The 25379-nt window shown below is 35.2% G+C and overlaps 1 protein-coding gene across 1 annotated transcript in view; it reads right to left on the bottom strand.

The window, feature by feature from the left end:
* The window catches only part of LOC149488204 (protogenin A-like), a 93116-nt gene that overhangs the window by 4437 nt on the left and 63300 nt on the right, over nt 1-25379 (bottom strand). The window contains exons 4-19 of the mRNA XM_089695366.1: nt 17841-17985; nt 16251-16316; nt 15777-15954; nt 14815-14955; nt 12249-12413; nt 11811-11883; nt 10761-10952; nt 9357-9530; nt 8587-8760; nt 7839-7959; nt 7313-7456; nt 6320-6438; nt 4444-4607; nt 3828-3933; nt 2961-3109; nt 2521-2641 (exon numbers count right to left, since the gene is read on the bottom strand). Coding sequence (XP_089551492.1) covers nt 2521-2641; nt 2961-3109; nt 3828-3933; nt 4444-4607; nt 6320-6438; nt 7313-7456; nt 7839-7959; nt 8587-8760; nt 9357-9530; nt 10761-10952; nt 11811-11883; nt 12249-12413; nt 14815-14955; nt 15777-15954; nt 16251-16316; nt 17841-17985 — 2232 coding nt within the window. The remainder of the gene's footprint in view (nt 1-2520; nt 2642-2960; nt 3110-3827; nt 3934-4443; nt 4608-6319; nt 6439-7312; nt 7457-7838; nt 7960-8586; nt 8761-9356; nt 9531-10760; nt 10953-11810; nt 11884-12248; nt 12414-14814; nt 14956-15776; nt 15955-16250; nt 16317-17840; nt 17986-25379) is intronic.

Below are 25379 nucleotides of genomic sequence, written 5' to 3'. Positions count from 1 at the left end.
GACTAGCTTCCGCCCGCGACTCCGTCCGCGCGGATGTCAGTCTTCGCGTCTTCTACAGATTTATTATATTATGTATAATATATAGATTTATATTGATAAACCTAATAAATCTTTTGCTAGCATTCTGATGCTTTATCGGTTGCACTGGATTTATCTCTTTTTTTTCAATCGCTTGAATGATATAGGATGGGTCCTTGATGGGCATCGAATGCTGAAGTCTCGAATCAATCAATTCTGACAGTAGGCAATTTATGTAAAATCCAATAATGGTCCATCATTTTATTTTGCCTAAACGTTACATACTTTTTTATATATTCTATTTTATATATTCTATTTTTAACGAATGATTCACTCCAGTCCAAACAGCAAATAAGCAGACTTCTGCTTCTGCAACGTTTAGTTGTCCCTGAATTTGGAAAAAATAGTCATGATTCTTATCTATGACAAAAGTGTTATTTTTTGCATTGTATTTCAAATATTAAATTTTTTTTTAACCGCATCTTCCGCATTCATGTCTTTTGCCGGAATTAGACATTTAACTTCTACTAGTCCCATTTTCCCTTTTTGATATGGGAGTGTATAAAGTAAATTTTTTAGATATTTCTCGTTATACTTTTAAAAAGTTATTATTGTCATTTTGCTCATTAGGTAAAGTAATTTCGATATCAGTTTTAAGTTTTTTGATACCTGCAATAATAACGTCATAATCGCCTGCACATACTTATCGATTACACCCTGTATACAATCCACCATCCACATTCATAATGTTTTCCTGTCCTCCTCTCCTTTACGCTGTTCACCGATACATTTTAAATGAGTAAATCTGCTACCACTGAAGGATGTTTCATTGTGATCAGCAAATTTTCACCACTGTTGTCGATTATTTGTTTTTCATTTTTAATCAGCAATTGGGAATCATCAGTTTTGTTTTTTGCAGATTGGTGATGTACCCTAACAATACGTCGAAAAGGGAAAGCATCAACGAATTATCGTTTTCGTCCTCTTTTTTTATTCTTCGCGTCTCTGTTACTTCTGTTTGTTTAGTTCTCAACCCCACTGAATTTTGATGATGTGATGATAATCCATTCGTTTTAATATTGGTACTGAGAGTTTTTTGGTAGTTTTGTAGTTAGACTAAACTAGAAATGGTGGACTAAATTTGTCAGCGCGTCTGTAAGATCAGAATATAAAACCAACATCCTGTATTTAAGTTTCAAAATTAATAATCAAACAACATGCCGCTACGTTGAAAATGACTAGAAGAAAAAATTAAAACACCTCGGATCAATTTTGGAGTAAACAAATCATTTTCCCCGTATGGGGATTTCCCCGGATGAACTTGTGAAGTTCAAGTTCTCAATACAAGTTTATATTATATTTCGTATTTCTCAAACGAAAAATAAACATTTTTGGAACTTCAAAAAAATTATATTATAAGAAAATTTATGAGCTTACTTTAGTTTTAAAGAAATATACATCCCTTTACTGACACCCCGTAAAATAAAGAAATTGTTGCCAATCACCTTTGCAATCTATTTGGTTTCATTAACTTTATGTTCGAAGATAATTTTTTTTCTAGTAGTTACACGCGTATTTTTTTCGTTTATTTTCCATATCGAAATTAAATGTTTAAAAATACGAATATTTGCACAAAACTAAGATAAAAATAATCAATTAACAAAAATATTAAATTTAATGAAGTAGAGCAACTTTCACTTCGGTATGAAGGAAAATCGAGCGTAGAGCACACGTCAGAACGCTCCGGCCCAAGGAGCGCGACTAAAGAAATTCGCTAGGATTTTTCCTGATTATTTTAAATATTTTTTTAATATATAAAGAATTATCAAAATTCAAAAAAAATTTTTTTTAAAGGATTAATACTCATTGGTCTTCAACCAACTCAAATAAATTAATGGAAAAAATAACTTTTAGCAGTATTTATCAATCGATTTTGTAAGGCAAAAAATGGGAAATTTAATGAATTTATAACGCTCTAATTAAGAAAATCATAAGTTTTTCGGTAATTGTATTCAGCAGTTTTTAATAACGACTATATAAGGATAATAATGCGCTGATCAGATTATGTAAATTGTAATCGGTTGCAACGTAGTGAGTGCACAAACTTAGCTCGAAATGATTTTGGGGGAAAGAGACTTATCTTGAAGGCCTGATTAAGGTAACATAAAGTAACTTTATAAATGTGAAAAAATTCACGCGCATTGCGTATATAACACTAATTGATAAACAAGAAAAAAAAATTCAGTTTATCATTTCATTAGCCGGGAAAAAATTGTCAAATAACTTGTTGAAAACGCAATTTTGCTAGACTGCAGCCTTAATACCGCAAGATTTAGTGCCACATGTCGGATATAACAATTTTGTTTTGAGTATATTTTTTTATATCTGATTATAAATATGGTTGGGTAGGGTTGGTATGGGCATTCAATACGAAATTATAAGAAGGTTTTCGATCAAGTAAACAAAAAAATATACGTTATTATTCAATTAGTGTTTACTTACCCAAATGGAAGCCAAAGTTATTGTTCGGATTCGGTGGTATGTTCAGCACCTGGTTCCGCTTGCCCACACCCGCGAGGGATACCATCACGTACACGGGCGACTTCGGATCTAAGTCCGTTAGCTATAGAAAAAATAATATAATAAATAAAAACTTTTTTATCATAGAACAAAATCACATAGATTCAAGAAAATCAAAAGCATACAAACACAATTATAGCATATAGAATACATAGCTTTTTCAAAGATTTAGGCATCGTAATTAGGCTATGTAAATTCCTGTTTAATTTTCGTTTCAATTATTTAAACTTTTACAATTTGTTACAAATATTTTGAATCTGCCACCGATTCGGTCGCTCCTGGCAAGAAGAATTGGCCAAAAAATATTACAAAAATTATCTTTTAAAATGAAATCTTCGTTTCTTCTTAACTAAACCACACACCTCAACACTAGAGTCAGTGACGTTAACAGCCCGCCATGTCTCAAGAGGCTGCGTGATGTTCTGCGCAAATCGCACCACTCTGGGGCCAGCACTGTTCCAGAACACACGTACTCCCGCGCTCGTGTACTCGTATTGGAGGTCCTTCGACTCTGAGAAAAAAAAATTATAACGTGAGGGCCGATTTTTCAATCCTTGGTTAAAATTTATCCGTCCAATAAAGTATTACACGAACATTTTAAAATTTCACCTGTAAACTGTCAAATACGGACAATTAGAATACATTTTTGAAATGGTAGTTTAATATGTTATTCGATGAATAAGTTTTAACCAAAGATTGAAAAATCAGTCCTAAATATAACTTCACTAGTATAAGAAAGAAAATACATAACACAAGTACATATAAACAATAGTAAATGTGTAATAACAATTTATTCAGTCTGTAACTAAATTCAAAGCTTGTATTTCCAAAGCCGGTAATGAAAATGGGGCTAAAAAACACGCTAGTGCAAACCATTTCGCTATCACTGTAAAAGTCACTGTTTCTGTTAACATTAAGGGCCGATTTTTCAATGCTTGGATAAAACTTATCCGTCCAATAAAGTATTACACGATGATGTTAAAATGTCACGTAAACTGTCAAATACGGGCAGTTAGAATACGTTTTTAAAATGGTAGTTTTATACATTATTCGACGAATAAGATTTAACCAAGGATTGAAAAATCAGCCCTAAATATAACTAAAATATGGTGCAACCTAACCAAAATCAGTATATTTTAAGCGTCTAAGTTCAGAAATTGTGTTTTCATAAATCACTTCTATGATATTTCAATAAAAATAGCTTGTATTTACAAATGACGCTTATTTACCCAGTTCGACTCCCTGCGCGGGTATGGTGAGCACGGGACTGTGCGCGTACGGTTCGTACCCCGTCACTATCACGTACGTCGGCTCCGTCGGGTCTATGCCGTTTATCTGCAAATAAATATATAGTTAGTAAAGCAGTCATGTATTAATTATCTCGGTGGTTTTAAGGATCCAAACTGGGTAAAATGTTGCTGCGCAGCTTGCAATGTGAACTATAGCGTGTTGCATTGTATCTCGTCCTGGAGAAGGCAAAGGAATGCAGATTTTGCGACAGAAACTTCGCCGCCAAGCTTCTAGACGTAGAGTGGCTAGTTGATGTCTTCTCTTGTTGATCGTGGTAGTGGGCGGGCCCGCCCAGCGCTGGGCCCACACTCACCACTGCGCTGGGGCCGGCGGTGTGCAGCGCGGCCCACAGCTCGACGGGCAGGCGCAGGCGCGCGCTGTGCCGCACGGTGTAGTTGCCGCGCGGGCCCGCCCAGCGCTGGGCCCACACTCACCACTGCGCTGGGGCCGGCGGTGTGCAGCGCGGCCCACAGCTCGACGGGCAGGCGCAGGCGCGCGCTGTGCCGCACGGTGTAGTTGCCGCGCGGGCCCGCCCAGCGCTGGGCCCACACTCACCACTGCGCTGGGGCCGGCGGTGTGCAGCGCGGCCCACAGCTCGACGGGCAGGCGCAGGCGCGCGCTGTGCCGCACGGTGTAGTTGCCGCGCGGGCCGGCCCAGCGCACCCGCACCGCGCTCGCGTTCAGCGTCTCGTACCGCAGCTCCTTGAAACGCGGCGGACCTGCGAACAAATTATAAATAAATGATAACTCAGGATCACTCACACTCACTCACGCTCACGCTCACTCAGGCTAACTCACGCTAACTCAGGATCACTCACGCTCACTCACGCTAACTCAGGACCACTCGCGCTCACTCAGGCTGACTCACGCTCACTCACACTAACTCAGGATCACTCACGCTAACTCAGGATCACTCACGCTAACTCAGGATCACTCACGCTAACTCAGGATCACTCACGCTCACTCAGGATCACTCACGCTAACTCAGGACCACTCACGCTCACTCAGGCTGACTCACGCTCACTCACGCCTAACTCACGCTCACTCAAGCTAACTCACGCACAGTCACGCTAACTCAGGATCACTCACGCTAACTCAGGCCCACTCACGCCAACTCACGCCAACTCACGCCAACTCACACCAGTTACTCTTTCACGCAAATACTACTGAACCGATTACAATGAAATTAAGCACACATATAGAGGGTAACTTGGATTTTGGATTAACACATAGGATAGGTTTTATCCCGGAAATCCCATGGGAACGGGAACTGTACGGTGCAACCGCACAGAGTGCAAAATCATCATTTTTGTATATCACAGCATTTTCATTTACATATAGCATTAGTTCACATTAAAACGTCGCGAGCCGCGTACGTATGTAACTCATTACCGCATAGCAATAAAATCATATTATTTAGCAGCTTAGTTTTATTAGTAGCAGCAGCATCCCAGGTGTACGAACCATAGTCCGTACAGGAACGATGCGGGGTTTCCTTTGAAAAAGTGGGCGAAGCCGCGGGCGGAAATCTAGTGCTTTATAAATATAAATTTATATTTATAAAGCATTTGAATGCCATAAAACCAAAAATATCAAATTCAAAAGTCAGTATTTCATTTTTTCCAAATTTCCCTCGAATAAAATGTGGAAACGCAACGAAACATTGATGACACTGCTTCGATCACGCGGCTATGCGCACGCGCTGCACGAGCGTCTTGTGGACGCTATGCTTTAAATTCCGTAAGATCGTCGTGAAATATTAATATAAAAACACGCGCAGACAACTGGGTTTCCGCGCCCGTGATTGTACAACGTACGATAAAACGTACTTCGGCGACCCAAAATTAAAAATAAAAGATTATAAAGTCTTTTTTTATTCAATCGTTGCATTAACAGTTATTTTGCCACTGTGTATGTTGTGTGTATGTATATGTATTATGTGTTAAATGTTTGATATTCAAAGTTCATGTTCCCGATTAAGTGTTGAAAGTGTGCAGTTGAGTCACACCCCGGACACTCCATACAAAATGATCGTTTTGACAGTCACACTGTAGAGACTGCAAATGTGTGTGTTAACGCTTTATGGTTGGCACATTTGTGACTAGCGTAAAAAAAAATTCGCGTTTTTCTGATGAAATACATCCGTAAACAGCACAATATCTAACCATTTTCTACGAAAAACGATAATCACAAATCCAAAATAATAAAATTACTTTAAGTCAATTTGATTAATGTTGTCAATCTTCGTTGCGTATCGTCCTTGGAGAAAAATATGGCCCATTTTATGTCTGATCGTGCGGGGGAGGTAAGTGTTTAATTTTGGCGGGAGGCGGAGAGTGTCCGTTCTGTAGCGTTTAGCTACTATTATGTATTCTGTGGTTGAGTGTTAAAAGTGAAAGTGTCATGAAAGTTAAGAAAGTTATATCCTTACCAGCAGGCGCAGTATGCACTCTATACGGCGACGAGAAGGCGTTGGAAGCGCGGACCTTAACACGCACCTCGTACTCGCTGTCCGGTTGTAGGCCCTCGATTGTGGCGCTTGGTTTTTGGCTAAAACAATGGGTATGGGGAATAAATATTATAAATTATGTGTGATGGGTGTAGTCGATTATTTTTTTGAAAAAAAAAAAATTGGTTGTCTGTAAAGTCGGTTTACTGACGATAGTTGAACGTGACAACGTCCGATTGTGCTTCTTTGTCGCTCGTTCCGCGCTCTCGCTTGCACTTCAAGCTTTACAAGGAACGCCTCAGAGCGAGGTAACGCCGCATGAGTCATGTTTTTTCATGCGTGCAGCCGGCTCTATCGAATTATAAGACGTTGTCACGTCGAAAATAAATAGGCACACAGGAAAATAATGGTATGCGATAAAAGATCGACTTTCCAAAATAATAAAGAGATCGAATTATTAGTATTAAGAGGAGGCTCCCTAACATAATTTCTGGCACTGAGAGACCGGTTACGGTACTAGACACAGCCGTAATAAAGTTGAATATCGCGTGCGCTGTTTGATCGCGTTCGAGCTCGAAAAGTAAGTCTCAATTCTTATTTCGTTTATAACTAAAGTAATAATTGATCTAGAGAAAAAATATCTTGGGAATTGGGATTCTATAGTAAACTCTATTTTCTTACTGTTAACATTTATTTTAGACAAAGTCCAAGTAAATCTTTAAAAAAATTTAATAATCCTTAAAAAAGGCATAATTTTTGAATAAAAAATGAATCGAGCGAAAATGTTACAATTACGTAACTGTCTTGTACATCGAAAGAAAAAGACTCAATAAATATAAATATAATATAATACTAAAGTTCCATTTTGATTGTATGTGTGCCTGTTTCAGAATATTAATGCAAATTCACATAAAATTTACGGAGCCTCCCCTTAATATTAAGCCTTATTTTAGTTACTAATAATTATTGACCCACCTTTCCTGACACTCATCCTTGCCATCTACCCTCCGCACGCACACCAGGTACGCACTGGGGGCACCTTCACACCGCCACTGTAATGTGAACCCGTGTTCTGATACTTCCCGGGCTTCCAAATCGTAGGGGATCGCTGTTGATTCCCTGTTGAAGGAATAGTTTGTAAATATAAGAGGTTTTTTTTTAAGAATAGAAATAGAAAAGAAGCATAGAAAGAAGAAACATTTGATCACGAGGCGGGATTCGAAACCGCATCTTTTTACAACACCTAGGAGTGAATCCGGCTTTTTTCTATTCTTTTAAAAACTTCTCATTTATAATGCATTAATTTTAAATATTTAAAATAAAAAATTATATGTTATATTCTTTGAGTATCTTTTCGCATGTCACAGATGTTTACAATTGGAATTCTGATCCATAGATCCACGTTTAAATACGTTTAAGTAACATCGATATCTACAACCAGCCTTAATAAAGACCACTAAGCCATTCGTCCACGATGGCCCATAGGCGACCAGACCCTCACCAATCGTCCGTGTCCAGGCCAGCCGTGTCTGTACTACTCCACTCTACCAGGGAGAGGTCCTGCCGGAGCCACTCCAACGTTCTCGAACCGAGCACTCGCACGTATTGGTGGGAAGATGGTTCTGGTAAAGGAAAGATTGGTATATTGGTACTTAGTAGAATAAAATCGTATTTAATTTATTACTTATAAGTACACTGACAATATTGCGCTGTGTTGTTTGAATATTCCTTAATTTCACATAACCTTATAATAAATAAGGAAAACTAAGTTAGTGTACAAGACAGTGAAAAATAAAATAACTTGTAAATGTACTTAAGCAGATTTATAAAGCATACAATACACATGTATACCTTAATCCATACTAATATTATAAATGCGAAAGTAACTCTGTCTGTCTGTCTGTTACTCAATCACGCCTAAACTACTGAACCAATTTTCATGAAATTTGGTATGGAGATATTTTAATACCCGAGAAAGGACATAGGCTACTTTTTATCCCGTGAAAATGACGCAATCCCACGGCAACGGGAACTATGCGGATTTTCTTTGACTGCGAAGCCGCGGGCGGATACCTAGTACTCAATGAATTACAACTTAATAGTGTACCCCATTGCTTTTATGTATCACAAGGCATACATTGAACATTTCTTTAATAATTTTAAGCAACTCCAACAAACATTCAATGAATTATAAAGCTTTTAATAATCTTTTCACAGAGCAAAATGGTTATCCTCTTTCCACAACCCACCTTCAATAGTATAATTATACACGGCTCCATCCAACGTGACATTTGTCACATTACCACTCGGTGACGTGTCGTTAGCGAGCTGCAGGATCCACTGCACCACACCAGGAGTATCAAATGCGAACTGTCTCCAGGAAACAAGGATACCGTCCTCTTGTTTGAGCAGCTTTATTGGCACTGCAAGAAAAATATGATGAAATTAGTTAGGATTTATGGGTATAGCAGGTTTATTGGTCCTGCAGGAAGAATTTAGTGCATAAAATCAGTAAGGATTGATGAGTACATTCTGGTTAAAATGGCAAACTCAAGCAATTCACAACAAGAAACATGTTTGAATACGTGGTATAAATTATACTTTCAAAAATTGGCTTCAAGATGATAAGAACAATGTACAATATACCACGAATATATGAAACATAGTACATAATGCTTCATACGGTGGTTTATGTGGCTATCTCTTTTTAATCTTTCTCGTTTCACCATCGACCTTTGACGTGATAACGTTTTTAAAATCGTTTTAGTCGGGTGACATGTTCAGAAACTTGTGTCACACCAAAACCTCACGAGCGCAATCGCAGGTATAACGAGAGAGAGACGGACCGATCTCCCGTCTCATCTCGAGCGCTGCCACCAATAAGACGTTATCACGTAAACATCTCGATCGTAAACCTACTTTACAAACAACCAATTTTTTATCCACTTTTCTGATCTATCAAAATTTTGAATATTGTATATTGCATGAAATGCTACACCAAAACAGATGCATTTCTCACCCCCCTGCCCCATACACACGACGCTCTCCGACATATCGCTGGCCACATTCTTATTGGTCGGTAGCGGGATGTACGCTCGCACTTGGAACTTGTACGGTGTGAGCGGTTCCCGGAGTTTCACTGTTTCTTGCGTGTTCGTGTGCGGTTGTTCTGTGCGCATGTTGCCCGGCTTGTCTGGAATATAAACGAATATAAATGATTGTGAGAAATAAGGCCGAAAAATCTTATTACAAAATATTCAAATATCCTCATGATAAAAAGAGATGTATAAGTCAAAAATCAACAAAAAGACAGTTATTAGGAAGATACTTATTGATGATACTCTTTAATTTTTCTATTTATAAATCTGGAGTATCATTCAGAATTTGTTTATTTCCTTTCATTATCCTACTAGCCCGCCCTAGCGCCCGTGGTACATGTTTACGTTTTCTCTCCATAGGAATCATCCTCGTAAAGGAATATTATAAACAAAAAAATGTGTGCGTGTACTAGTGTACACACGTAAGAAGTGAAACTTCTTTATGACCTTATTTTTCAATAATTATATGCAACTTTACATAAATACGTCAATCACGCGTGGTAGGGATAAATAAATAAATAAATAAATAAATAAATATTATAGGACATTATTACACAAATCGACCTAGTCCCACAGTAAGCTCAATTAAGGCTTGTGTTGTGGGTACTAGGCGACGATAAATATAATATTTAATAAATACATATATAGATAATAACACCCAGACCCAAGAACAAATAATTGAGTTCATCACACAAATATTTGCCCTGACCGGGGATCGAACCCGGGACCGTCAGCTCACTAGGCAGTTACATTACCACTGCGCCAACCGCGTCGTCCAAAACGTCGCGGATAAAAACAAGATGGCGCGTAACGGAAAAATGTTACACTAATTTTTTTTCCAACCCCGATAAAGAAGTTTCACTTCAAAAACATTACAAAATCAGTTCAGCCGTTCTCGAGTTATACGCTTACCAACTAAAATATACTAAAATATAGATAGATTTATCCCATCCTAAAGATTATCCCACGTTTATCCACCCACTTTTTGTTCTGTGTATTTCCTATATTTTAAGGGTTGCCTGGTAGAGATCGCTACCTAGCGATAAGGCCACCTTTTGCTTGTTTTATATTATGTGTTGTGTGCTTTTGCATTTGTATTTATTTATTTCTAAGCAAAAAATGTATGCGTGTGCTAGAGTACACACGTAAGATGTGAAACTTCTTTATGACCTTAAAAATGTCACGAGTAACGTAACGTAACGTAAAAATGTCACGCGTACGGCGTAACGCAAAAATGTTACACTAAATTTTTGTCCAACCCCGATAAAGAAGATTCACTTCAATAAAGAATTTTCATTCATTCATTCATTCATTCATTCACCCACCTCTCGGCGCCGAGTCCACAGTGTAGGCGATGACCTGACTGGCGGCCGGGCTCCAGCGGAGCGCCACGGCGGCGGGGCCGGCGGGCGCGCACTGCACGCGCTGCGGGGCCGCCGCCCCCGGGCCCGTTACTTTCAGTTCCCCCCATTGGGACGCTATCGATATACCGTTCGACGCGAAACATTGGTACACGCCTGTAAGGATTCCAAAATTAGATAGACATTGAGGTATTATTACTAGAGAGGACGAACAAAATCTATGGGACAAGCGCGGCGGCGCGGGCCGGCTTGTGAGTCATACACGTTGTAGATATTCTGCCTCTTATTACTTATAAATTAAAACCAATCAATGTAACAAATAAACCTTGTTTATCTTATTAAAAAAATATGAATAAACTTATCAATTAAAACCAATCAATGTAACAAAAAAAAATTGAGTTTGAGACGATCGACTCTAACTCGTGTTAAAAAAAGTGTACTAACGATGTCCTCTCTAGTACGTAGTACATGTAACTCAATGAATATAGAGCTGAAATATTATGTAAAAATTTCTATGGAGTTTCTTGCCGGTTCTTCTCCGTATTGCTTTCCGAATCGGTGGTAAATGTTAAAAAATGTTATGACGATTCAAAAGTGCTTTAAAAGAAGTCTTGTTGAATAAATAAATGTTTAGTTGTTTACGTTTGAGTTTATCTAGAAATTGGTACACGCTAGTAAGAGATTGTTTCGTGAATTATAGGTACCTTAGATAGGCATTAAAATAACTTTTTTTCTAGTATCTAACCTAATTAATAATAATAGATAGTTTCAAATAATGTAAAATTTATGGCTTATGGTATAAAACATTTAGATTTCGAGCGGAATATTTTAATTCATAAGATACAGAATTAACGTAAAAAAGCGGAACGTTCGACACAATCAAATGCTTTCTAATAATACAGATAACGTAGTCAGTAAAAACGAAAGGTTTCAAAGTCTGATAAATTAACTTTAAATGGTCCTTCGAGACAGATCTTACAAAAAGAGTTATTTTAAATCAATAATAATGTATACCTGCATCTTCGGAAGTAACACCACTGATTACTAGCTCGATGCGCGTGCGGTCCGCTGATTTCCGTAAATTTATCTGCAAAATAGGGATTCATTTATAATACCCATTGTATTTAATTCTGCTGAAATAAGTAAGTAGATGATGATCTAGGTAAGATGGTTTAATGTTAACAGAGAAGAAAATAAGATTATCAGTTTGATAAATATAATTTTGTGTTCTTGTATTTCTACTCATTAGTATAAGATTTGAGAGTAAAATGATTCAAAACAGAGAACATTAAAGATACATTTGAGAAACAAATAACGAGATAAAAATAAATATAAAACTTTATAAAAGACCCCCATCAGATAATGCTTTGTTTTCAGCACATTCATACATATTCGGGCTTTTTTAAATTAATTCTTAATCTTTATAAATATTTTCTCTATTCAAGTACCCACCCTGCCAGCCAGCTGCAGCAGTTTAGCATCCTTGTACCACGTGATCTTTGGTGCAGGAGTGCCTCTGGCCGTGCAGTTGAACCGCACAGTACTGGCCCTCATCGCCTCCTTGGAGACAGGTGGGAGGGTGATGATGACCGGCTCCGTGTAGGTCACGTTGAAGGTCTATATTAAACATTAAGGATACAATGATTTCATGATTTTTTTGAGGTTGTTGGTTCGATTCCCAGGGCAAATATTTGTATGATGAACATTGATGTTTGCTCTATGTCTGGGTGTTAATTAGCTATATGAGTGTGTATTTAAAATTATATATGTATGTTTATCAACCATTTGGTTTCCATAACACAAGCGACAAGTTTAAGGGAAAGTTCGTGTGAAAAATGTCCTGAAATATTTATTTATTTTTATGAGGAAAGCCGTAAATTGCGGTTATACGAAACATCTAAAATCTAAATGAATTCAAGAAATATAAATCCTTTTTGATAGATTTTGGTTAGAATAAAATGAAGCACATGTGCTAATTCAAGGCAATATGGCCATATTCTTCGACTCTTACATGTAACAGACATTAATCTATCACATCTTTGTAAACGTTCACTAGATTTCAGTAACTAATTTTTAATTACAATTTACATTATGTATAATAACATAGAGACACCATAGAGCTGAAATTAAACACTTATCTTCGGGTATTTAAAACTGACTGGTTCCTTTTGCACTTTAGGTATTAACATAAAAGCAGGAAAATGTAGCTATGATTAACCTTATTCATTTGGGACACTTTCTTGAAAATTTCCTATTTATAAAGCGCTTTACATAAAGAATTAACAAAGTATCAAATTCGTTTCCTCATAAATTTTCCTTTATGGAGGAAATAATAAACCGCGCCGTAATTGATACCTACGACATAAAATTAAACTTACGACCGGAATTTCTAATTTTAACCTCCCATTACTGTTCGTAATTTGTGAAAATATTCAATGAAAATTTTAAAAGATTTTTATTAAATACGTCAGTCCAGTGAAAACCGGGTCAAAAATCAAGTATACTCTAGATTTTTGAAGTGAAAACTTCTTTAGCGGCGTTGGGTATAAAATCTTAAACTCGCGTCAGGACACGTGGCCTGATCGAAAAAGCGTAAGACGGATGTTTTTTTTTGCCCTTATATTCCATGCGTAAGACGGATACAATTCCAAAATATCAAACATGCTGAACGTTAATAATCAAGTTTTCACTTCTGCCGGCACTCCCGGAGTGCAACCCGTCTTTTTTTTTAATCAATAATTTTTATACCATTTAAATCCAGTGAAAGCCGGGTCGTACATCTAGTATACATATTTTATTCAGTAATCATATAAACTTCCTCTCAATTCCAGGAATAAAGCTCGTAAGTCGGTAACTTGTCAGAAGTTGGCAACAAAAATAACAGGAAGCAAGGAAAGTTTAGCGAACACAATTATTACAAACATTACGGAAAGATCTCCCGGCGGTAACGTTCCGCGTAAGGTTATAAGAATTAGAAATCGTATTTATTTTTAACGAGGCACCCTCGAGGCCCGGGACCTGTTCTTAATTTTTTGAGACAACTTATTAATGACAAGCTTCTACCCGCGAATTCTACCCGATAAACTATAGTAGGAAAAAACTTTTATTTTAATTTTGGCTTGTGAAAACTGAGTATAATTTGTATAAACGGATGATGATAAATCTACACAGACAAGTAAAAATTGTTGTTTTGTTTTTGAGCTGGAAATTTCAATTGGAAAATTTCTAACGAATAATTTCACACGGAAGCTCTTAGAAATAAATCATATGTAAATATTTTCCAATACTATTAGTTAAGGTGACTAAAACCTCCCTTATTGAAGTCGGTTAATAAGTCCCGCGAGTTTATCACAACTGTAAAAGTAACAATTTACATAATTACCCGGGATAACATCTTATCTCACGTTCACAAAGCTATCTGAATGATAAATTTCTTTTTTGTTTAACAATTTTGGAAGAATTTTGCGACATTTTACCGTGGGATATTATATTTATAGGTTCAGGAGTTTAGTTACGTTTTGCAAATTAAGTTATAAATTATAATGTACGGAAGGCAAATAAAAAGAATAAAGGCTAAGTAGGGATATGATATTTATTACAAGACTTTTTAATAATTTTACCAACGATTTTTTTTTATTAGCCAGGGTGCCCTTTGCCACACCATATTTTCCAACATATAAAATTGCACAATAAAAAGAAAATCTTATCCTATTTTTCTCAAAACTAATATTATCTTCAACACTGTCCCTTCATTTTTTTTTATGCAAAACATATTTCATCCTCAGAAAAAAATTGGTTGTTTGTAAAGTAGGTTTACGATCGAGATGTTTACGTGATAACGTCTTATTGGTGGCAGCGCTCGAGATGAGACGGGAGATCGGTCCGTCTCTCTCTCTCATACCTGCGATCGCGCTCGTGAGGTTTTGGTGTGACACAAGTTTCTGAACATGTCACCCGACCAAAACGATTTTAAAAACGTTATCACGTTAAAAATCCCTTCTTTAACTCCTTTTCATACCTTAACCACATCGCTCCTCCCTTCCACGGAGCAGGAGTAGACCCCAACCTGGTCCTCATCCAGGTTGACCAACTGCAGCACCTCCTCGCTGCTCTCCAGCTCACTGGTTCTACCCCCGGGGGGTGTCAGCTCCCAGATTAACTGGAATTTTGGAAAAGATTATCAACCAAAATTAACCATTCTACTTTATGACACTATCCCTACTAATATTATAAATGCGAAAATAACTCTGTCTGTCTGTTACGCTTTCCCGCTTAAAGCGAGGTTTACCTCTCAAGCGATTTTGATGAAATTTGGCACAGACAATCTTTAGACCCTGAGAAAGAACATAGGCTACCTTTTATCAAGTTAGTACTTTATAGACGCCGAAAAGTACAAAGAAATAGCAACAAAGTATCCAGATTTAGAAGTAGATATTACCAAGCTTAAATGTAACACTGCAAAGCACTTAAAGAAGATATTAAGGTTTCAGAAAATGTTCTAAACAATTCTCCATTGATAGTGTAGTGTAGTTGTTATGATTGTCTCCAAATTTCAAAATGAGAAGGTATAAGTGAATCGATAAATGTAATAAATATAAAATAGGCATTTTTAAACGTTTCTAGTGCAGAAAATGCTCGTATTATAATATATTGAAGTTTAAATGTTATAGATAAAGTATCATTTTATTCTTGAAAAATATAGTTCCTTGACTATTATCTTATACATATATAAAATTCTCGTGTCACAGTGTTAGTCTGCATACTCCTCCGAAACGGGTGGACCGATTCTCATGAAATTTTCTGTGCATATCGGGTAAGTCTGAGAATCGGCCAACATCTATTTTTCATATGTACCACGGGCGAAGCCGGGGCGGACCGCTAGTTTATATATAAGTAGTAAAGATAGTACTATAATTCTTCGGGAAGATCGCATGCCGGACACACGCGTCAACCTAATCCAGTTATTTAATAAATGTATACCTTAGGTCTTGGCCACCCTGTGACAGGACACGCAAGTTTCAAGTTACTGCCTCTTGGCCTGGCCACTTGTGCCTCATGCTGCACTGGTAACAGCGCCGGTTCCTCATCAGACGATTCTTGGACTTCCACCCGACCTGGTCTGCTGTATTTCGTCTTGTTTGTGTTTGTTGCTATACATCTGTTGAATTATTAAATCATTAATTTTTAATTGATCGATAATTGTGACAGCTGATTTTTATTATGGGATATTATTAAAGAGTTTACAACAACTTATAATAATGGTAGTAAACATGATGATCTTGAAAAATGTAACAAAAATTATTACCAATTCTGAGCTTAAGAATTGAATACAATATGATATATATCCCAAAACAGGCATATTTCAGAAGAACAATCTCTATACAATGATTATTATTATAGCATTAACAACGTCACACTTTTAATCAATAACAATAATTGAGAAAAAGTCCTCACTTGTACACTCCAGCATCTTCCCTCGTTACGTCTGTAATCAGCAGCTCGTGCTGTAGCTGATGATATCTAAAATACAAAGCATTTTTTAACACATTTTATTACATAATTATTGTATAAAAATTAAACTCGCTACAACATTTCAACCGTATGAAGGTGCAATCATATCAGAAAGCTGCGATTTGATCGGCTTTTTTCTTAATAGTTCAATACAAGCTAGCTTTTGTAGGGAAACAATTTCAAATTCTGTGAATGTAATAAAAATTGGGTAAACGAAACTAAAAAGGGACAAACTTAATAACTAAAAATTATTTTATGAAAAAGCCCCAAAACACATAAGAACCACACAAGTGAACTGTTGTTATGTTTTATTTCAAAAGCATTCAAAAGTTAACAATTCTGTCACCATCAAACCTCAAGCGTATCTAGTTTAGGAAAAATGTCTCGAAAAGAAACAAAGTCCTAAGTAACTACGTGATTAGAATATTTAGTCTATTGTTTAAGCACTAGGACACATTAGAAGTCGTACTAGACTGAAACGTAGTTTACTAAAAAGAAAACCTTTTAAAGTACCACAAAGTTTTTAAAATAGAAAGCTTTAGTACTGGAGCAAATAGTTATTAAGTAATATGATCAGTGACTGAAAATAACGAATAAATTAAAGAAATTCCATCAAATTGTATAATAATTGAATAATAAAAATTAGAAGGTAAAACTGAAACAGATCTTTTTGAATTGATAAACAAATCTTGTTATTCTAAGTATAAAATATCCTCTTTTTATGATAAAACTAATTTATTTACTACACCCAAAATCAATAGGATTCCTGAAAATGAAGAGGTATTGTTACATCAAAGGTTTTTCTTCGCAATACGGAAACTTTTAAGAAACAATTTTAGGAATTTAAGGATATGAGAAAGAAATGGTACAATGTTTGAAATGTGATTGGTTAATGCCGATTCAATTTGAATATTAATAAGACCATACTTTATAATCATTTAAGCACTGTGAAACTCATATGACTATATCTATACAAAGCTGAAGAGTTTGTTTGTTTGAACGCGGTAATCTCAGGAACTACTATAGTCTGATTTGCAAAATTCTTTCGGTGTTAGATAGCCCATTTATCGAGGAAGGCTATAAGCTATATATCATTACACTAAGACAAACAGGAGCGGAGCCATGCTGGTAAAACCGCGAAGTCGGTTATAACCTGCATAAAAATAGCTTGAATTATTTAGTATTTCACCTTATATTATAAAGGAAGGCATAAACCTCTAAGCCCTAAGCTTTTGGCAAGTGATCCCTCACTCATCGAGATCATCCATTGTAGACCAATGACTAAGCGAATTTACAACTAAATTAATAATGATACAACTCTGTTTACGCAATATAATTGTGTCAAGTCTATCCCTTTGTTTACATTTGAGATTTGTCTGCGTGGCAAAATTATTAACATCTATATTATTAAGAAAATATACCGGCCGAATTGTGAACCTCCTCCTTTTTTTTGAAGTCGGTTAAAAACAATTGTTAGGACATCTTAAGCTTTTCAGTATCATACCTTTCTTCGGATGTGTTTTAGTAACTTACCTAGGATTTTCTGGAAGGGTTTCTCCATTCTTCTTCCACGTTATAGTGGCGGGAGGACCTGAACCGATGCTGCAGGGAATCGATAGAGGTTGTCCCAGCTTCGCCGTTACATCATCAGGTTGAGATGTAAACAGTTTGTCCATATCTGTAATAGAATTTAAGTAGATTAACTTTTTATTTTTAGTAGACATTCATTACTTTTGTAGTGCTTTCTTCATCAGCCCATATACGTACCCACTACAAGGGCCTTCTATGAGAGTTTAGGCCATAATCCGCGCTGGCCAAGTGTGAATTGGCAGATTTATAATAACGATCGAAAGAGTCTAACAGAACATAATTTTTTATAGACATGATGCTAACCTAATGGATTTATTTTTAAGGGAAAGTCAATATAATTGACAAGTCACCTAATGGAAAGTATTGAGTGCCCATTTTCACCCACAAAACCATATGGCATTGTGAGAGTAGCCAGCGTTTGAAAGGTATTTACTTTTTTGACCGTCAATAAATATTTTTGGTAACATTGGGTTTATACCTACACTAAAATTGGCTTCATATCTTTGAAATCGTGTAACTGATAACTATTAAAACATTCTAACTTAAAAATATTTTTTCTTTGTACTTTCAATCCTTCCATCCCTGTTTAGATACGTAAATATTTACCATCAAACAAAGGTTGATCAAAGAGTCAATATCAAAGATTATTCCGACAGAACCTCCCATTCCTGAATATCCAATTGCTTTCAAATATAAATAGAACTCGTTAATAACAAATCAATTTCGAGGAACGGAGATAAATCACTAGGAAATAATATTGAGGGAATCGACGGTATTCAATCTGTATGAATCATCAATTTCTTTATTTAGGGTGAACTGTGGACATTGCTTGACTGATTACACGGGTACATCGAAGCGATTTTTCTCATCTTTGCCTACATGTTCTAGTTTGCGATTTCAAGTTTGCGTAAATATATTCCGTTTGTGTCAAAAGCTTCCCATATTATATTGAGCATGAAATTACTAATTTAATTTAAGATAAAAACAGGATTCGCTGTTACAGTTATTGAACCTATTTTGGCAAAAATGAGGGTTCAATCAAGGTTCGATCCCTAGAAAAAATTGGCTAGTTACGAGTTTTGTTTTTTTATTATACGTGGCAACTCAAAACTATTAATTAATGTATCTTAGATGGCTAAAATGTGTTTAGGAATGTCGTGATAAAGTTAGTTTATTTGTTTATCAAAGGTCTAGTCTCTAAAGTATAGGAACAAACTTTGCTTAATCTGGATCAACATAAGCAAGCGCAAAATTATCAAAAATTTGTAATTTAGAAGAAAAGTTATAATAGAAAAAGTTTATAATAATACCCATATTGGAACATGAAATCGTCTACTTTAAAAAAAACATTAAAATTTACACATTTTACTTAGGTAAAGTTTTACACTTTTGCATTAATTATTTAATCCTTTTAGTTTTGCTTTTTGCATTTAAAGTATAAAAAATGTTTTCGTTGAATGAAATGCGTTCGTCCATATCAACTAATTGAATTAAAAATTCAAATTAGTTATAAACATAAATTGTTTATTGTTTCCGTTTTACACAAATACTTAATATTAATTTACAGAATGCGACTAAAAAGGTAAAGCACACTAAGTATTTTAAAAGCATTATGTGATTAATACACTGATGTAGATGTTTTTTCTTTTAAAATATATAGATCAATCACTTGACACTTGACAGCTCAAAAGATCCATAGAAAATTTTCTAATTTTCTACGTCCTTCACGTAACCGGACTTGCAATAAGTACAACTGCATCTTAAAATGAACTTGGCACAAATTATTTGGATTTACTAGACAACGCACTAATAACGCTCTAAAGAAAATCTGTATGTTAGACCTCCCTAAGGGTATTGGTACCGGGTATTGTTTTTCTGGTGAAAAACATTTTTAAACAGACAATAAATAAACACACCAAAATGAGTTTTAACAGGGTTTTTTATAAAATAAAAAGGTCTAATCACGTCCGTGCTTTCGGCTATTAAGATGCAATAAGTAGAATTGCATGTCACTGCAGATGTCCATACTAATTAATTTAATTTAAATTACTTATAGACCGGGAGATACTGACACAAAATTTCGAGTCATTTGTAACAGGATGGCGGTTCTACAGGGTTCTTAGTACGCAATGACAAAAAGAAAAATGATGGTGTGAACGCTGGTACCGGCGGCTTAGTCGCGTGGGCGTTAGTCGAACTCGTCGGAAAATAGCGAAAGTCAAACGATTTGTAACAGTATGGCACTTATTTTTCCTGGAAGTTTGAGGATCAAAGAATATAAATACAAAATTTCAAAGATCTAGGTGTTGGAAATCTTCACTTATATAAATTCATACTAAATTAATTTTTCAAGTATGACAGCACTTTTTCCCCCTACTAGAAGTATGGCAAATATAATAATGGTCACATTTTATCAAATACTCTCCAAAAATCCAAATGCAATACTGGTACAAAAAGTTTGGCGAAATAAATTTTTTTTGCAGATTTTCGGCGGTATGGCGACCATTTGGAATCGTCCGAAAAGTATGGCATGGCGATTTTCGTAAATGGCTGCACGACGATGGTTACCTGTGCAAAAGTTAGCCTGGTACAAATGGTTGAATAATTGTTTTATTTAAATCAACATATTCGCGTCGGTATGGCGGGCTGTAAGTCACACCGGAAAAGTATGGCATGACACTACCGCCTACTTCTTTTTTATGGGCTATCGGTAAATACTAAAATTTTTGTGTTACAAATCGTTTGACTTTCGCTATTTTTCCGACGAGTTCGGCTAACGCCCACCACCGATACCAGCGATCACACCATCATTTTTCTTTTTATCATTGCGTACTAAGACCCCTGTAGAACCGCCATCCTGTTACAAATGACTCGAAATTTTGTGTCAGTATCTCCCGGTCTTTATAATGTTTAAAATAAATATTTTTATTTCTCATGTGCGAGAAATATAAATATTTACAATACATATTTCACGCTCAACTTCTCAGTGATAATGTAGTACATATAATAATATAGTTTAGTGGTTAAACCTATAATACCATTAATAATACTAATCCTACTTATAAAAACGTGATAGTTTACGTATTGCATAATGATGAAATAGCTAACCGAATAAACTTCAACAGGGATACCACAGCGACAGCTAATTTTAATAGGTATATATATGTTAATGATAGATTTCGCCCGCGTTTTCAAAGAAAAACCCGCATAGTTCCCGTTTCTGTGGAATTTGCGGGTTTCAGCTACCTACATACCCATTATAATCGGTTCATTAGTATTTGCGTGAAAGAGTAACAATATCCATCCTTCCATCCGTCCGTCCGTCGATCCTCACAAACTTTCGCATTTATAATATTAGCAGTATTTACTATTTATTATTTCACACTGTCACATCTAGTCTGTCAATGAGCCAGCTTCCCACTCAGTAAACAGTTCCAAACATCATCCATCACTCAACATCATCACTACATAGTATAAAACAAAGTCGTTTTCTGTGTCCCTATATCCCTATATCCATAGGTATGCTTAAAGTTTTAAAACTACGCATCAGATTCAAATGTGGTTTATTAAATAGATAGTGATTAAAGAGGAAGGTTTTAGTATATAATTTACCAGCGGTTTTACCCGCAGTGCTCAGCTCCTGTTGGTCTTAGCGTGATGATATATAGCCTTCCTCGATAAATGGGCTATCTAACGCCGAAGGAATTTTTTCAAATCTGTCCAGTAGTTCCTAAGATTAGCGCGTTCAAACAAACAAACTCTTCAGCTTTATAATATTAGTATAGATTAGGTTTAAGACAATGCGGGCGAAGCCGCGGACGGAAAGCTAGTATCTATACATAAAGCAGTCAAAACATTAAAAAACTGCACGTGCTATAACCATTACATAATACCGTTATTAGCCGCTACATTGAGCGGGAAATTCGCAAAATATTTGCTCAGGCTATACCCAGAGATAAAACACGGGCTATTTGGTGAAATAACATTATACATATTTACTTTATATACTTTAGTTACACGTGTCGAATTCGTTGACTTCATGAAAAAACACTTATCAGTCAATAACTGCTACTCGCTGTTCCCGTGTTTACACGAGCCATTCATATAATAATTGTATCATGTAATTAACGGTTGTTTTGTATTTTCGTGAGACCTAATTGAATTTTATTGTTATTATGAATATAATTAATACATGGAAAAATTTAGGTTCGATATCATATATTTTATATTTTCCTCAAATTGACTTTACAAACAATATTTAGTGTGTTTATTAATTAATTACATATTACTTCATTATTTTTAACACTGCTTAAAATAATTAATTTTCTCATTACAAAACCTCGGTGTAAAAAGGTGCATTTGAAAGTGTAGCAGTAAAGAGTGTACGTAAGTTCTCTAGAAAAAAAAAAATATCTAAGTATTTTTTTTTTATAGAAAAAATCTAGTTTCTTTAACGTCTCAATATGATTCGTAATATTAAATGAGTGATTACAACTAATTTATCCTAAATTGGGTAATCCGTAATAATTTGTTCCTTTTATCTTCTATGAGGAAAGTGCCAAGGTTTTCTGTAATCAAATTGGTAATGAAGTTTCTCTCCTTTTACTAACTTGTTTATATATTTGTGATTTACCGAAATATTATGTCTAGTGGATAATAACTAACGTTACATGAACATTTAGTCACAAGCTGAAAATAGAAGATTTGTCAAATAGTTATTACAGTAAACACTTCAAAACAACTCAAGCTAAGACGTTGAATAAAACAATAAGTTTTTAATTTCTATAGGTTTAACGTAAAATAAAACACACACATCCCAGAAACATTCAAACACCAAACAAGCAATATAAACACAAATATACGAAAAGAGGAAGCGAACTCCCTCGATTACGTTAAACAGAAAACTTAGGTTCATGTAAGAGCCCTAACAGCCTAAGCCCTACGCATACGTCATAAAGCAGTATTGTTTCCAGTGCGGGAACGTGACGGCGCTAGACGACCTATATAGCGCTGTCACTTTTCCACTCTGGATATAATACTGCTTTAATACATCATGGTACAGGGGTACGAAAATATCAGCTTGTTCACAACATAATCGGATTATTCGAAGCCTTATTACGCAGTGGCAGTAAGCTGAGACAAATTGTTGTTTAGGTGTTATTTAGAGGTTTAAATTATATAAATAATTGCTTGCTGGTGTTCGGAACGAAAATATACGCTGCGTAAATGGTGGTGATGAAATAATTTGTTTTTGGGTTAAGTACATATAAATTAACACTTACAAATTAGGTTGTTATTTAGAGTGCTCGAGTTCTATAAACTTTTTTGCTAACGTAGGTATATCATAAATGATTGCTTTCTTTAAAAATAGTAGTAATAGTAGCTTGAATAAGCAAAAAACATAGAAGACAGATTAAATTAATCACTGTCAATTAAATAATTTTCCGACCCTTTACTTTCCATAAAATAACAAAAAAGCTCTGGAATTAATTCCGCTATTGTAATAAAACAATGCTACTTTAATTTGTTCGTTTCAGTTGAATGAAAAGGCCGCATTTTAATCAATATAATATTAATTTTCTGCGTAGTTATTCCAAAGGTATGAAAAATGGGAGATGGTAATAACTGCTGAATGAGACAGTCACACAAAGGGGCGCAGGACAAAGCCATCGCCGGGGAAAAGGCTTGTATAATAAAACCTCAGCTCAAAAGGAAAGTATTAAAAATGTTTCTTGGTACTTTTAATAGTTTCGAGCCTTTGGACACATTGTGCTAGATTTAAATTGTCATTTAATAGTGAAATAGAACATTGTAAAAGCCAATTTATTAGGCGAAGTTACACGTTCCTGTTAGGTTTATGTACACATTATTTACCTACTAAAGAAAGGTATTTGTTGATGTTATGTTTATTTACCTAAATAATATATTTCCACCAAACATATCTGAGAAATAAATCGACAAATAAAAAATTCAATAGTTGACTAGATTTAAATACAAATAATAAAATAAATAAAAATAAATAAAATTCATTTAATTCAAATCAATTTACAATTTTAATTTAGATTTTGTAGATATTACATTTACACAGACACACTACATACAATGATACACGTCTTGGTATACACATTATAAAACATTAAACTTTTTTTTAATTGACTTCCAATATATTCCTTTTATATATTTTTATTGAAGTTAAAATAACACATAAATTTGATTCATTCAATAGATAGGGAATCAAGGAATGTTTAAGCGTATAGGTATCATTTGTTAAGTTTCACAAAGGGCGTAACGACTAACGATAGACAAAGATAAAATAATAGACAAAGATAGTAGATAATTTATCCTTTGACACAACAAGCTCTCTGCTATTCCCAACCACTTGACGTTCGCAGAATCTAAATCACATGTATCAATAATTGATGAGAAAGTGCTTTACGTGGAAACATTGCTCTCAATTCGATTCTTGTAACTGTTGCAGTGAATTAGTGGTTAAAGTTCATAGCGGGATCGTGGGTTCGAGATAATAATAATAAACTGAAACATTTATTCAATTAGACTTCTTCTAAAAACACTTTTGACTCATCATTACATATTTTTAACATTTACCACCGATTCGGAAAGCAGTATCAATGGAAAAGATCCAGCAAGAAACTCCATAGTTGCTTAATACGTGTTCAATGTAGAGCTTTATTATCTGTATTTAAAAAGCTTAGTTCGAAAATAATTAAGTCGCTCGGTATGCCGACAAAACATGATTTTAACACTGATTTATATAAATATTAACTAGCTTATATAGCAATGTAGAGTTAGTTATACATACCGATAGTAAAGGTTTCATAACTACCAGATATCTTCATGTTAACTTATCTGTCAGTTAAAAATACAAATCCATACTAATATTATAAATGTGAAAGTAACTCTGTCTGTCTGTTACTCAATCACGCCTTAACTACTGAACCAATTTGCATGAAATTTGGTATAAAGATATTTTGATTCCCGAGAAAGGACACAGGATAAGTTTTATCCCGGAAATCCCACGGGAACGGGAACTATGCGGGTTTTTCTTTGACTGCGCGGGCGATGCCGCGGGTAGAAAGCTATAGTAATGTATAAAACACAAATACTGTTAAATAGGATATCTTTTAGTTTTTTTTATCAGTGTCGTGAAACTGACTCAAAAAAAGCCATACTTTTATATTTATGAGTTTTTGAGCTAGTTATAGCCAGATTGTATCATTATTTCATTTAATACCTACTGGATATATTTAAATACACACAATGCCAAATTGTAATCGTTGTGGTATTCATTATTAATGGTTAATTAATTTTATTGTGCTTATCTCATTTTAATTAATTTGTTTGTTTATTACTTATGTTTTTGTATACAGTACATGCTAGAAACAAATATAGTTTTGTATAAAAATATTTAAAATGATCTTATACCTAAGCTTTCTCTCGAAAATATGGAATGGAATCACAGGG

The sequence above is a fragment of the Colias philodice genome, chromosome 5 (genome assembly GCF_061535455.1).
Source record: "Colias philodice isolate Cphi_HAF_F1 chromosome 5, ilColPhil1 Martin Lab GWU primary, whole genome shotgun sequence".
NCBI classification, from domain to species: Eukaryota; Metazoa; Arthropoda; class Insecta; order Lepidoptera; family Pieridae; genus Colias; species Colias philodice.
Note: the sequence above shows the minus strand (reverse complement) of the source record. Positions and strands in the feature narration are given on the sequence as shown.